Here is a 16,114-nt window from a genome sequence, read left to right on the forward strand (position 1 = left end):
ACCTGGTAGGAGGTAATTGAGTCATGGGGGTGATTACCCTCATGCTGCCATTCTCATGGTAGTGAATGTGAGTTCTCACAAGATCTTATGGTTTTATAAGGGGCTTCTCTCCCTTTTGCTCAGCACTTCTCCTTGCTGCCGTCATGGGAAGGACACGTTTTCTTCCCCTTCCACCATGATTTGTAAGTTTCCTGAGGCCTCCTCAGCCATGCTGAACTGTGAGTCAATTAACTTCTTTCCTTTATAAATTACCCAGTCTCGGGTATGTCTTTATTAGCAGTGTGAGAATGGACTAATACACCCCCTTCACTCACTTTTCAGTCTTCAAAGTGCACAGCCATCCTTTACTGCCCCGTGCAGCACCTTCAGGCCTTGAGCTCTATGCAGGGAGGTAAGCCACAGAAGTCACAAGCACATCTTTTATACTAGTGCACACAGCTGAAAACTCACAGACTGGTACCAAACCAGGTTGGTTCTGTTCTGCTTCCACTGCCTGTCAAGACTGTGTGCTCTGGGCAAGGTACTTCAACCACTGGGTCTTGGCTTCCTCATCTAGAAAATGAAAATAAAACTGCAACTTTATAAAGCTTTTCTGAAATCAAATGCAGCAATGTACATAAAAGGCAAATAAGCTCACCCTATGTTTTACCTAATTTTCTTTTTATCCTGCTCTGTGTATTTCTTAAGCCAACCATCTTACTTTCTTTTCAGAATGCATCAGGATAGACACAAATAAATGGAAACACCGTTACAAAGCCCCTGCTCACACTTCAGAATTCAGATTGCATTACCTCCTCCAGGAAGTCTTCCTTAATCACTCTCTGCTCGAGTCTCATTTAGATGATCTCCTGTGTGCTTGCATATCATCTGTGCATACCTCTGTGTTGAGAGGAGTGGTAAGAGATGGGGCTGGAGACTCAAGAAAAGGCCACATCAGAAGGTCCTCGATCCTTTCCCCTGAAGGGAGTAAAGGCTCTCCAAAGAGTTTAAGCAGTGAGTGAAAAGACCAGCCGAGAATGTGAAAAACCTCATCTGGACACAAGGCAAAATAATTATTTTCTCCCTTGGTTACCTTTTCCATTCCCTTTCTTCAAGGGAAAGAACATGTCTTATTTTACTTGGCATCAGCAGCTCTCAGAACAGTGGCTTGACCAATACCAAGCATTCAGTAAATGTTTATTGAAGGAATGAATCAATGGCCACTCACAACCTATACCTCTTACAGCCCATTTAATGCCCTTTAGCCCCTTCCATAGGTATTTACCTGGAATGTTTGTAAGATTTTTGAAAATCTCAGAAACAACACCAGCCCTCCACCCATGGGAAGATGTGTTTCAGGCTAACACCTGTGCTCTTGTTGATGCCATTTCCCCAAAGAAGACCAACCTCTCCTTCTTGCCCATATAAGTTGGCTCTAATTTCAATGCTGCTGAAAACCTCTCCTCTTCCATAAATTATTTTTTCAGATTGCTCCAGCCCATTGTGATCTTTCATCCTTCAAACTCCTTTAATATCTAGGGCCTACACCATTAATCTGACAATCACCATATACTGCTTAATATTGTTGTAGTCTGCTATTTACCTTCAGTCTGCAATTTAACTTCCTTAAGTTTATTTCTTGTTCCCCATTGTAGAGAATATCTCCCTTAAATAGCCGCCAAGTCTTGCCAATCATGGCCTTTCCTGTAGTGTTTCGCATGTGTGTGCACACATGTGTTTTTAATTCACTTGAAGACAAAGAGACTCCCCTTAGGAAGCTTTATTTTCTGTTTGCCACTTCTTTAGGACCCAAGATACCCTGATCCCCCTCAATTCATTCTCTGCCTTTCCCTGCTCTTCTTCCCAAGGAAACTAACACCGTCCAACTTTATCACCAGGGCTCCTTTGCCTTCTAGCTTGCATTTGGGTTCAACCAATAGAAGGCACAGATAGGTAATGGATGGGTGGGAGGACAGTGGTAGGGAATGTCTTCCCTTGCTTGGCCCATTCTGTAGTGTTTGAGCCTTTCCAGGACTATGGCTTCTCTAGGGCAGCCCCTCTTCAAAAGCTGTGCCCCCCAGGTAAGCTCCAATGGCATCATTTCTTCCCTTTACCTTTTCAGGCCTGGTGCCTCAACATCCTTTTTTGATGCTCTTAACTCTGCCCACACTTCTGTAAATAGTCCCTTTATTAAAGTGACTTTTATCTCTTCAAAAATCCCCACAGAATATTCTGTTTCTTGCTGGGATCTTGACTAACACAGGAACTTTCCGTTTAGTTGGGATAAGACTATGGGAACCTTCTAATTTATCATCCAAACCAGTACACTTCTGAGAGTGAAAGGGGGCACTATTAATTAAACCATGGCAACGGGCACAAATCAGAACTGTTCCAGGCTACCTGGACTGAATTAGCATCCTAGGTAAGTCAGGCACATAAAAAGGTAATTGTTATAATGAAGAGATAAAAACATTTCTAAAAGAGATAATATTACAGCATAGATTAAGGTAAGTGCCAAGGGTGTAATAGACTTTCAGTGCTACAGCCATTCCAAGACAAGAGAGATTATTTCTCCTGGGGAAAGACATTTGAGATCAGTGGGTTGCTCAGTTCTCCTCCAACTAAATGAAGTCACACAATCCACGTATGCTTGACTGATTTTGTAGATTTTCTCCAAGAAATTTCAGTCCCAGTTGGGTCCCCCCCTCCACCCCTCACACACCCAGTGTAACTGTTCCTATTTCTATTGTTTAGGCTCTGGGTTTTTAAGGAAAGCAAATTAATTTAAATCTTAGCCAATTATTCCTTTTAAAAAATACCAAATGCATTCCTGATTCAATTATAAATCATTGTAAATATCTTATATTTTTGATTCTTTAAACCATGTTTTAGCTTCATTTTGCAAAGATATCTAAGAGGTGATTTATAAGCTTTGCTTGCAAATACAAACATTTCTGCTAGTAATCACATAAAGCCTAAGTAACCCTAGAAAGCTTCTCTATGTATGTATGTATGTATGTATGTATGTTTACCTTGTCTCTTAAACAAAAGAGTTTGACAATTAACCAATACTCTAAAGCCTTGTCACCCTGAGCAAAGTGAACCCAGACTCATTGCACCCCTACTCCTAGCTGATTCAAGGCTACTTGGCCAGGAAATGTTTCTAATGCTCACGTTGCTAGCAGAAGCAAGTTACTATGAGCCCCAGTGTGTGACTTCAGGCTTGCCAAATCACTGCTTTGTTCAGGCATTTCATACTCAAGAGAATAGTATATAAAAACACCCACACCTCTGCCCAGGAGCAGAGAGCACCATGTAGATTAGGGCAGCCAGAGTTCCTGCTCTACTTCCCAACCAGCTGGTGCTGGTTAGGATTAGACCAGCGGGAGTTGGGGTTGAAAATGTCCCTCTTGAGAGAGTCAGAAAGGGTCCTGCAAGAACAAGACAAACAGGAAAAGAAAGCAGTAACTAGAGACAAAAAGCAATGGCAGACGTGCAAATCACACACAGGAAATAGCACAAATCAAAGCAGATAGTGTCAATAAATGCAGATAGTGTCAGATATTGAACCAAGTAGGTCCATGCTATGCCCAACATCAGAGAAAACAGTTAAGTATGCCTCACCATGTACCTGAAAGGCAGATAGCTAGAAGGCTTTTGCTATTGACACTAGCAAGACTCTATCTCAAACAACAACAACAAAAAAGTCAAATAGAGCTTTAAACCTGAATCATTTACATCTTTATAAAATGTAAAACTACATTTTTACCCAAGACTTAAAATATAGAATTATGTAACTTCTACTTTAAACAAAATGAAAAATGTTTTGAGTATCAAACAGTATATTATCTACCTTGTAGACAGCATCTTCATCTAACACTGCCACTGTGTTAGCAATTCTTAAATGACATCAAACTAGAAGAAAAGCTGCTCCTACGTTGTTTTTATTTAATAAGACAAATTTGGCACTAGACTTTTTCTAGAAATAGCATTCATAGTATATCGATATAATAGTAACATCTTGTTTTAGGTTAACGAATTCCTATTAGGAAGCAGCACTTTGGGACAGTTTTTAGTGACACTAATTTAATTCTATCATTATAGTCCTCTGACCTGCCTTAATTCCAGGATCATCTGAATTCTAGGTTAAGGAATGATTATTAGCCAAACCTGGAAACAACTACAAATTGTGTTATTATAGGTAACCCCAATTTAATAGTGACTAAAAGTCATAATTTTCACCATTAAAAATAGCCGTATTTCATATCTTCAAAACTATTCTATTTACAATACTTTATATAATAAATAACTTACAGCAGTATAGTAACACGCCTCAAAAAAGTTCTTTTTTCACTAATTCCCAGAGGTTTCTTGGTTACTTTCCTTCATAAAAACACATCAAATGTGAGTTTACACTATGAGAAGGACAGGATTTGAGAATAGATAGATATTTTCCATTATGGCACAAATGTTTAAGGCCGAGTCAGCACCAGAAATGTTCGGGGCCTGAACGTGTTTGTTTCCTCACATTAGTATGGAGAACTGTCTGAGTTGAGAAGGCTGAAAGGGGAGGGCAGCTTCTTCTTGACCTGAGGCCGTGCAGCCCCGACCGATGGGAGGCACAAGGTGCTGGCTGACTTCTGTCTGTTCTTTTTGGTGCCCCAACTCAGGAAGGAAAGCTTCTTGGAGATTTTCTGGGTTTTATCAGTTTTGTCGTCATCATCAATGGCTAAGCAGATCATGGAGTACGTTTTCTGCATTCCCACGGAGTATGTGGCACTCTTATTATGCTGCACATAGAAAAGAAAGAAAAAGGGCGTCAGGCATCATCAAGATAGATGATAAAAACTACGAAGTTTGGCCAGGCGCAGTGGCTCACACGTGTAATCCCAATACTTTGGGAGGCCGAGGAAGGTGGATCACTTGAGGTCAGGAGTCCAAGACCAGCCTGGCCAACATGGTGAAACCCCATCTCTACTAAAATACAAAAATTAACCAGGTGTGGTGGTGGATGTCTGTAGTCCCAGCTGCTTGCGAGGCTGGACACGAGAATCACTTGAACCCAGGAGGTGGAGGTTGCAGTGAGCTGAGATCGCACCACTGCACTCCAACCGGGGTGACAGAGCAGGACTCTGTCTCCAAAAAATAAATTAAACAGACATAATTCGGAAACTCAGGTGACCAATGCTTATATAGAATTAGGTTCTTAAAACAAGGACAAACTGTTTTTCTTTTTTGAGACAGGGTCTTGCTATGTTGCCCAGGCTGGTCTTGAACTCCTGGGATCAAGTGATCTTCCTGCCTTGGCCTCCTGAGTAGCTGGGGCTCTAGGTGTGTGCCACCAGGTGCAACAAGGATAATTTTTTGTTTGTTTGTTTTTTGTTTTTGTTTTTATTTTTTTGAAGATGGAGTCTCACTCTGTCGCCCAGGCTGGAGTGCAGTGGCACGATCTTGGCTCACTGCAAGCTCTACCTCCTGGGTTAATGCCATTCTCCTGCCTCAGCCTCTCTGAGTAGCTGGGACTACAGATGCCCGCCACCACACCTGGCTAATTTTTTGTATTTTTAGTAGAGACGGGGTTTCACCATGGTCTCGATCTCCTGACCTCGTGATCCACCTGCCTCGGCCTCCCAAAGTGCTAGAATTACAAGCGTGAGCCACCGCGCCCGGCCCAACAAGGATAATTTTTAAGGAAAGTACTCAATGTAACAATTTAAGCTTAGGAGCCACAACTCACATTTTAAGGTTCTTCTTCTATTTGAGAAAGTAATAATACTAATGGTCACGAATATGAAAGTACAGGGTGGGGCGCGGTGGCTCACAACTACAGTCCCAGCTACCTGGGAGGCTTAGAGGGGAGGATTGCTTGAGCCCAGGAGGTTGAGGCTATAGTGAGCTGTGATTGTGCCACTGCACTCCAGCCTGGGCAACAGAGTGGGACCTGTCTCAAAAAACAAAGGGCGGGGGAGAGGGGAAGAGGGGAAAGGAAAGGGAAGAGGAGAAGGGAAGGGAAGAGGGGAAGGGAAGGAAAAAAAAAAAGAATATGCAGTGAGCAATAGGTCTTCCTGTCACCTGGGCTTCTAGGCCCTCCATGTTATACTTCTAGAGATGATGTGCATGTACAGGTATTTCTGTATGTACATAAGTATATTACCATTCATTTTCTTAAAAGGCATATACTATGCTATTCTACACCTGATTTTCTTTTTTTTTTTTTCTTTTTCTTTTTTTTTAAGATGGAGTCTCGCTCTGTTGCCCAGGCTGGAGTGCCATTTTCATCATTTTCAAGTGTAGAGTTCAGTGGCATTAACTACATTCACATCATTATGCTCCACTGCCACCATCCATCTCTAAAACTTTTTCATCTTCCTCAGCTGAAACTTTGTACCATTAAACACTCTCTACTGTTAACTTTCCAAGAATCATGTAGGATTCAAACTGGAAATCTAAGGAAGCTTGCTTTCTGAAGACTTCCACATGGGCTATCACCAGCTTCTAAGGTTTGCCTAACATTGAGATTGTTTAGTTCGCCACATGTTTATTGATGGCCTACTGTGTTCTGGCACTAACATTAGGCATACAATATATCGCTGCAATAGTTGAGGACACTGTTCCTAATATAAACCCTAAGAGGGGCCGGGCACAGTGTCTTACACCTGTAATCCCAACATTTTGGGAGGCTGAGGTGGGCAGATCACTTGAGGCCAGGAGTGCCAGACCATCGTGGCCAACATGGTGAAACTCCATCTCTACTAAAAATACAAAAATTAGCCGGGTGTGGTGGCGCACACCTGCAATCCCAGCTACTCAGGAGCTGAGGCAGAAGAATCACTTGAACCCAGGAGGTGGAGGTTGCAGTGAGCCAAGATCACGTCACTGCACTCCAGCCTGGGTGATGGAGTGAGACTCTATCGCAATAAATAAATAAATAATGAATAAATAAATAAAATAAACCCTCAGGAATCTGAGTTATGCAGCAATAAAGTAGGGGGTACTTTGAGCCCCTAAGGATGGAGATGCCTCTTCCTTTTCTGGAAAACTGACCACTAACTCCACCATGTTTTATGGAGCACACACAATGTCATTTAAAACAATAATAAAATGAATAATCCTGGAGACAGATGTGAGGCCTGAAAGCATTTCCCAACCCTCAGCTGCTCAAAGTCCATTGTGTATCAAAACCACTGCCTTATAAATATCCTCAGTTCTCTTCCATCTGCCCCCAGCAATGCTAACTCGCTCATCTCCACCCTCTGCCTCCCCTAGGGCCTGTATCTGAAAGGTTGTGCATTGCAGGAGGACACTCACCAAGGCTTCCCTTGGAATTCTAACCTGACCCCAAACCTCTAATAGGCACCCATTTCCTGGCACTCTTGTGTGTCCCTAGTAATTTCATTTCCTTTTCTCCTGTATACTTGTTTCTTATCTTCGCTCTCCTCCTGAAGCCACTCACGCACCCTCCTGAAATCCCTGCCGTATACTTCATGGCATCCGTCCCCCAAGACCAAGCCCTTCTGTGTGCCTGGATCCCATTCCCTCTCTCCTCCAGGCACCCTTGCCTCCCAGATCTCTACACACACACACACACACACACCCCTCTCTACACACACACACACACACCCCTCTCTCTACACACACACACACACACCCCTCTCTACACACATACACACACCCCTCTACACACACACACACACACACACACACTCCTGCAATGCGTACCATCACATTCTTTGAAAAGCCTTTCTTGGCCAGGCACAGTGGCTCATGCCTGTAATCCCAGCACTTTGGGAAGCCAAGGCGGGCGGATCACAAGGTCAGGAGATTGAGACCATCCTGGCTAACATGGTGAAACCCGCCTCTACTAAAAATACAAAAAATTAGCTGGGCGTGGTGGCGGGCACCTGTAGTCCCAGCTACTCAGGAGGCTGAGGCAGGAGAATGGCGTGAACCAGGAGGTGGAGCTTGCAGTGAGCTGAGATAGCACCACTCACTGCATTCCAGCCTGGGCGAAAGAGCAAGACTCTGTCTCAAAAAAAAAAAAAAAAAGTAAAGCCTTTCTTGACCCTGTTCCCCTCCAGGTCCACCCCAGTATCATACCCACATACACTCTCTCTCACTCCTGCAATGTGTACCACTACTTTCTTTGAAAAGCCTTTTTTTTTTTTTTTTGAGACAGAGTCTTGCTGTCACCAGGCTGGAGTGCAGTGACCCAATCTTGGCTCACTGCAACCTCCACCTCCAGGTTCAAGTGATTCTCCTGCCTCAGCCTCCCAAGTAGTTGGGATTACAGGCACATGCCAACATGCCCAGATAATTTTTGTATTTTTAGTAGAGTCAGGGTTTCACCATGTTGGCCAGGTTGGTCTTGAACTTCTGGCCTCAAGTGATCCACCTGCCTCAGCCTCCCAAAGTGCTGGGATTACAGGCTTGAGCCACTGTGCCCAGCTCCATTTACTATTTCTTTCCCCGCCACCCACTCCTCACTCAAATCCACTGGGGTATCCCTCCAGAACTCTTAGGACTTTATAGAGCACAGTTTAAAACCACTGTGTAGGCCTAACTCTTCCATCCTCTGGATGAGAAAACCAAGGCCCAGGGAGGGTATGAACGTGCTGAAGGTTACACGTTACACAGCTTGTGAACGGCAGTCAGGGCGTAATTCCAGAGCTTGATTCCAAGCTTAGATTTGTTTAGCTAGGGATCCCCACTGTAGTCAAGAGGGTAGCCAAGGGCAGCAGGTCATCGGTTCAGCCAGAGTGCTAGGCTAAATGCTCTCTTTATTTGATTTTGTTTGAAAGGTTCAGTCGCTAAAAACAGTGCTTGGCTGTCATTATCTAAAATCCTTATCATAAAAATTAATAGACAAAAATAAATTTTTTTAAAAAATTATTTTTAAAAAGCCAGGGGCTGGGAATGGTGGCTCACTCCTGTAATCCCAGCACTTTTGGGAGGCCAAGGCAGGCCGATCACCGGAAGCCAGGAGTTCAAGTTCAGCCTGGCCAATGTGGTGAAACCTCATCTCTACTAAAAATACAAAAATTAGCCAGGCATCATGGTGGGTGCCTGTAATCCCAGCTACTCGGGAGGCTGAGGCAGGAGAATTGCTTGAACCTGGGAAGCAGAGGTTGCAGTGAGCCAAGATTGTACCACTGCACTCCAGCCTGGATGACAAGAGCAAGACTCTATCTCCAAAAAAAAAAAAAAAGAGCCAGGTACAGTGTCTCACACCTGTAATCCCAACTATTCGGGAGGCTGATTCAAGAGGGTCTCTTGAGGCTAGGAATTCAAGATCAGCTTGGATAACTTAGTTAGATCCCATCACTACAAAATTAGTTAAATAAAAGACAAAAGGAAATTACTTTTGGCCTGGTGCACTGGCTCATTCCTGTAATCCTGACGCTTTGGGAGGCGGAGGCAGGAAGATTGCTTAAGCCCAGGAGTTTGGGACCAGGCTGGGCAACAAAATGAGACTGTCACTACAAAAAAAATTAAAAATTAGCTGGGTATAGTGGTGCACGCCTGTAGTCCCAGCTACTTGGGAGGATCTTTTTTTTTTTTTTGAGATGGAGTCTCCCTCTCTTGCCCAGGCTGGAGTGCAGTGGCATGATATCGGCTCACTGCAACCTCTGCCTCCTGGGTTCAAGCAATTCTCCTGCCTTGGCCGCCCAAGTAGCTGGGATTACAGGCACCCACCACCACCACACCCAGGGTTTCACCATGTTGACCAGGCTGGTCTAGAATTCCTGACCTCAGATGATGAGAAGGGAGGATCTTTTGAGCCCTAGAACTCGAGGCTGTAGTGAACTATGATTGCACTATTGCACTCCAGCCTGGGCAACTGAGTGAGACCCTGTCTCAAAACAAACAAAACAAAACAAAAAACAATAAAAGAAATTATTTGGCCGGGCATGCTGGCTCATGCCTGTAATCCCAGCACTTTGGGAGGCAAGGTAGGTGGATTGCTTGAGCTTAGAAGTTAGAGAACAGCTAGGGCAACACGGTGAAGCCCCATCTCCACAAAAAATATGAAAAATTAGCTGAGTATGGTGTTGCATGCCTGTAGTCCTAGCTACTCAGGAAGCGGAGGTGGGGGGATCACTTAAGCCCAAGAGTAAAGGCCACAGTGAGCCAAGATCGCACCAGGGCAATGAGAGCGAGATTGTGTCTCAAAACAAAAAACAAACTTTTTTTTTTCTAGACAGGGTCTTACTCTGTTGCCCCGGCTGGAGTACAGTGGCACGATCTCGGCTCACTGCAACCTCTGCCTCCCAGGCTCAAGCGATTCTTATGCCTCAGCCTCCCACGTAGCTGGGATTGCAGGTATACACCACCACATCCCGTTAATTATTGTATTTTTAGTAGAGACAGGGTTTTGCCATGTTGGCCAGGATGGTCTCCAACTCCTGGCTTCAAGTGATACACCTGCCTCGGCCTCCCAAAGTGCCAGGATTATAGGAGTGAACCACTGTGCCCAGCCTAAAAACATTTTTTTTTTTTTTGAGACAGAGTCTCGCTCTGTCGCCCAGGCTGGAGTGCAGTGGCGCGATCTCAGCTCACTGCAAGCTCCACCTCCTGGGTTCACGCCATTCTCCTGCCTCAGCCTCCCAAGGAGCTGGGACTACAGGCACCCACCACCACGCCCAGCTAATTTTTTGTATTTTTAGTAGAGATGGGGTTTCACCGTGTTAGCCAGGATGGTTTCGATCTCCTGACCTTGTGATCCACCTGTCTCAGCCTCCCAAAGTGCTGGGATTACAGGCGTGAGCCACTGTGCCTGGCCTAAAAACATGATTTTTAAAAAAATTAAAGACATCCTGCTGGGTGAAAAGAATAAACATCATGATCATGGTTATCATCATTATAATGTCTATTGTGAATTGAAATGTAGCTCATGTTTGGCCCTCTTGGAAGGGCTTTATGTAAACTCAGTTTATCCTGAGGCTCACAGCTATTCCCTGACTTGCTGAAGGCCACACAATGGTGGTGGAAAGCCAGGATACACATCTAGACTGTCTGAGTGCAGAACCCTTGCTTTCAGCTACTACAGCAGCCCCTTCCTTGGCCTGGTGTAAAGATGTCACAGGCTTGAAAGTCAAGCCTTTGCACCTCTCACAGGGGGCAGGGCATGCCCCATAAACTCAGGCCTCTGCTGATGGGGTCCCTACTCCAACCTTCAGTGTGTGGCTTGGCTCTTTTCTCTAACCTCCTTTTGGACAAACTTCTTTTCTGTTTCTGCTGGGGACCTTAATCACTTGTCCATAAACTCCATGCATTTTGTCCCTAAAAATATAATTTCTTATGATCCCTTCTCCCAAGATGTTCTGAGTCCCTTGACTTTATCTTCTTTTAAAATTTGACGTATATCAGGTGTGGTGGCTCACGCCTGTAATCCCAGTACTTCGGGAGGCCGAGGTGGATGGATCACGAGGTCAGGAGTTCGAGACCAGCCTGACCAACATGGTGAAACCCTGTCTCCACTAAAACAAAAATTAGCCAGGCATAGCGGTGCCCGCCTATAATCCCAGCCACTCAGGAAGCTGAGGCAGGAGAATCACTTGAATCCTGGAGGCAGAGGTTTCAGTGAGCCAAGATAACGCAACTGCACTCCAGCCTGGGCGATAGTGTGAGACTCTGTCTCAAAAAAAAAAAATTTTTTTTTGAGATATAATTCACATACATGCATAAAATTCACCGTTTTAATACCCTTCTGTGGCTTTTATTTATTATTTTCGAGACAGGGTCTTGCTCTGACACCCAGGCTGGAGTGCAGTGGTACAATCATAGCTCCCTGCAGCCCCAACCTCCCTGGGCTCAAGTGATCCTCCGGTCTCAGCCTCCCAAGCAGCTGGGACTACAGGTGTGTGCCACCATGCCACACTAATTTTTATTTTTTGTAGAGACAAGGTCTTGCCATGTTGCCCAGGCTGGTCTCGAACTCCTGGGCTCAAGCGAACATACTGCCTCAGCCTCTCAAAGTGCTGGAATTAGAGGTGTGAGCCAGTATGCCAAAACATCAGTGATTTTTTAGTATATTCACAAAGTTAGGTGACCATCACTACTACCTAATTTCAGAACATTTCCATCCCCCCAAAAAGAAACCTTCTACCTTATGACCCTTCAGCAGTCCCTCCCCACTCCCATTGCCCAGCCCCAGCACCATCTGCTTTCTGTCTCTGGATTTGCCTATGCTGAGCATTTCATATCCACGGACTCAAAATCCATTGGCTTTCTGGCCCTCTCTCAACTGACTTCTGTTGCCACCTCTCCACCAAAGTGTCTTTTCATCCTGCTGCCAAATACAATAGGCACAGCTAAGCCGACCTCATTCTCCACCTCTCAACTGCATTCAATGCAACCCATCACTCTCTCACTGCAAAGCTTTCTCCTCTTAATGTGAGAAGCTCCTTTCCTCCAACATCTCTGAACTCTCCTGCATTTTCTTTGCACTTGCTTCTCTTCCAACTGATCTCTAAATGTTTAGCCCTCAGCCCTAGCCCCCTTGAAGGGAACTGCATTTTGTCTCACAGCCTCAAATACCATCCCTGTGCAGTGATTCTCAAATATTGATTTCTAGCTCTGATTTCTTCCTCGAACTGAAGACTTCACATCCAATCTCCTCCTTTATGCTTACGTCTGACTGCTAATAGCATCTGAAACATTCAAAACACGACTCTTGATTTCTCTCTCCTTCACCTCCCTCACACCCATTACCCATCATTATGAAAAATAACCAGGCCAGGCATGGTGGCTAATGCCTGTAATCCCAACACTTTGGGAGGCGGAGGTGGAAGGATCATTTAAGGCCAGGAGTTTGAGGCCAACCTTGGCAATATATCAAGGCCCCATCTCTACCAAAAAAAATTTACAATAGGTAAATAAACAAATTAGCCAGGCATAGTGGTACACACCTGTAGTTCCAGCTACTCGGGAGGCTGAGGCAAAAGGATTGCCTCAGCCCAGGAAGTCAAGGCTATAGTGAGCTATGATTGCACCACTGCATTCCAGCCAAGCAACAGAGTGAGACCCTGTCTCAAAAAACAAAAAACAAACAAAAAAAAACAACAAGAGAAAAAGGAAATTAAAGGTAGAAAAATAACCACTACCCATGAGATTGATCAAGCCAAAAACTGAGGCCTCACCTCCCTGTTCACTGTCTCCTTTACACAAATCATCCACAAATCCCCCATCAGCTCTACCTCCAAACTATGTCCCAGGGACACTCATGTCTCTCCAACTCAACAGCCACCCCATCACCTCAGCCACTAACGTCACCAGCCTGGACAACTGCCATGGCCAGTCTCCGGCAGCAGACACCCTTCTAAAACAAACATCACACCATGCCGCTCCCCTTCTGAAAAGGCACAGTGGCTTCCAAGCTCCCACCACTGCTGCCGAGGCCTCCTTCCTACCTCACTTCCCACGGCTCCCTTCTTTGTCCTGGTGCTCTTGCCAAAAGGCCTTTCTTTTGCCTCTCTGGTAGGAGAAGCTTATTCTGCTGCAGGGGCCCTGTACCTTTAGGTGCCCCTGCCCAGAAGGCCTTTCTTGTCTCTCTGCCACTGGCTCGAACCTCCTGGTCACTCTCATGTCTGTTCCAGCCCTGCCTAGATAGAGCCTCGCCTCCTCCCCAGTCATTCCACCCCATTACAGGTCTTTTTTCCTTTATAACACTTATCAAAATCCTGACCATTTATTTGCTGACTTAGTGCCAGCTTCATGGGGCGGGGGGGGGGGGCAGGGACCTTACCTGTGTAATGTAAACTGGAGCTCTGACACCTAAGAGAGTGTCTGGCACCCAATTGATCCTCAATCAATATTTGTTGAATGAATAAATGAGTGTTGTTACAGAGGGAAGGTCGAGGGTACGTCATTAATTGTGGCAAAGTGCAGAGGAGAACGTCATTAAGTGTGGCATGAACCCTAGCACTTGGGGAAAATTTTAGGGTTTTTTTTCAGACAGAGTCTCACTCTGTTGCCCAGGCTGGAGTGCAATGGCGTGATCTCCACTCACTGCAACCTCCACCTCCCAAACTATTCTCCTGCCTCAGCCTCCATTACAGGCACACACCACCATGTCCAGCTAATTTTTATATTTTCAGTAGAGACAGGGTTTGCCTTGTTGGTCAGGCTGGTCTTGAACTCCTGACTTCAAGCAATCCACACACCTCAGCCTCCAAAAGTACTCAGATTACAAACATGAGCACCATGCCCAGCCTCACCTGGGGAAAATTAAAGGTGGTAACTGTGCAGGTGAACTTGAGAGACTCAAATGCTTCCCAAATCTCCCAGAACATGGCTGACATTGCCTCTAGGGTGTACAGAGGGATTGTCTTAACTTTCACAGGTCGTCTTAAGCTCTTCTGTATCATTAGAATTTTTTTTGGTTTTTTGTTTTTTTCACTATGAGTATGTATTACTTTTGTAATTAAACAATTTGATCAGAAAAATAGATCAGTTGATTATTTTATCTACAGGATATTTTTAAAAGTTTGCTAGCAGGGTGCAGTGGCTCACGCCTGTAATCCCAGCACTTTGGGAGGCCAAGGTGAGAGGATGGCTTGAGCCCAGGAGTTCAAGATCAGTCTTGGCAACACAGCGAGAACCTGTTTCTACAAAAAATAAAGAATGGGCTGGGCATGGTGGCTCACACCTGTAATCCCAGCACTCTGGGAGGCCGAGGCGGGTGGATAACGAGGTCAGGAGATCGAGACCATCCTGGCTAACACGGTGAGACCCCATCTCTACTAAAAATACAAAAAATTAGCCAGGCGCATTGGCAGGCGCCTGTAGTCCCAGCTACTTGGGAGGCTGAGGCAGGAGAATGGCATGAAACTGGGAGGCAGAGCTTGCAGTGAGCCGAGATTGCACAACTGCACTCCAGCCTGGGTGACAGAGCAAGACTCCGTCTCAAAAAAAAAAATAAAATTAAAAAAATGAATAAATAAATAAAGAATGAGCCAGGGGTGGTAGTGGGTGCCTATAACGCCAGGTGCTCATGTGGCTGAGGTGGGAGGATCACTTAAACCCAGGAGACAGAGGCTGCAGTAAGCCATGATCATACCACTGCAAACCAGCCTGGGCAATAGGGCAAGACCCTGTCTTTAAAAAGAAAAAGTTTGCCAATTTTCTCTTTGACCCAAGGTGAGCACATTACAGTGATTACAAGCCTGGGAGTCCAGTCATTTGTACCATGTTACACAGGCAGGAGACAGAGGGTCTGATAAACACCTCTGGGGCTGAACTCATGCAGATTTCACTCCACACCACTACTGACTGCCCAGGGAGGTGTCAGTGCTCACCATGGATGATGTGGAGTCCAGGAGGCTCACAACTTTCATCTCGATCTCGTCCTCACCAAAGCTCTTCAGCAGCTTCATAACCTCACTCACCGTCAGCCACTTACAATCCACAAGCTGAATGGAGACAATATAATCTCCTTCCCGGGCTCCTGCCACCTGAAAAAGTATTGTTGAAAATAAGTCAACGTTTTGTTCACTCAAATCCTTGAATCAGTCCCCATTAACAAAATAGGTATTTGCGTAAGTTTGCATCAAGAAAGCAAAAATTCACTTTGGGTGGCTGAGACGGGTAGATCACTTGAGGTCAGTAGTTCAAGACCAGCCTGAACAACACAGTGAAACCCATCTCTACTAAAAATACAAAAATCTGCCAGGTGTGGTGGTGGGCACCTGTAGTCCTAGCTACCTGGGAGGCTGAGGCAGGAGAATTGCTTGAACCCGGGAGGCAGACATTGCAGTAAGCCGAGATCATGCCACTGCCCTCCAGCCTGGGTGCAATTAAAAAAAAAAAAAGTCAAAATTGGCCAGGCACAGTGGCTCACGCCTATAATCCTAGCACTCTGGGAGGCCAAGGCAGACAGAATACTTGAGGCCAGGAGTTCAAGACTAGCCTGGCCAACATGGCAAAACCCCATTTCTACTAAAAATACAAAAATTAGGCCAGGCCAGGTGGCTCACACTTGTAATCCCAGCACTTTGGGAGGCCGAGGTGGGCAGATCACAAGATCAGGAGATCAAGACCATCCTGGCTAACACGGTGAAACCCCGTCTCTACTAAAAACACACAAAAAATTAGCCGGGCATGGTGGCACGCACCTGTAATCCCAGCTACTCAGCAG

General features: G+C 45.3%; 1 protein-coding gene across 1 annotated transcript in view; it reads right to left on the reverse strand.

Moving 5' to 3' along the window:
• Nucleotides 1-2,819: 2,819 nt before the first annotated feature.
• LOC129393867 (rhophilin-2-like) overlaps nucleotides 2,820-16,114 on the reverse strand; it is a 36,261-nt gene continuing 22,966 nt past the window's right edge. Inside the window, 2 exon segments of the mRNA XM_055097995.1 lie at nucleotides 2,820-4,769; nucleotides 15,276-15,431. Of these exon segments, the coding sequence (XP_054953970.1) occupies nucleotides 4,509-4,769; nucleotides 15,276-15,431 (417 nt within the window). The 3' untranslated portion in view covers nucleotides 2,820-4,508.

This window comes from Pan paniscus, chromosome 15, assembly GCF_029289425.2.
Source record: "Pan paniscus chromosome 15, NHGRI_mPanPan1-v2.0_pri, whole genome shotgun sequence".
NCBI classification, from domain to species: domain Eukaryota; kingdom Metazoa; phylum Chordata; class Mammalia; order Primates; family Hominidae; genus Pan; species Pan paniscus.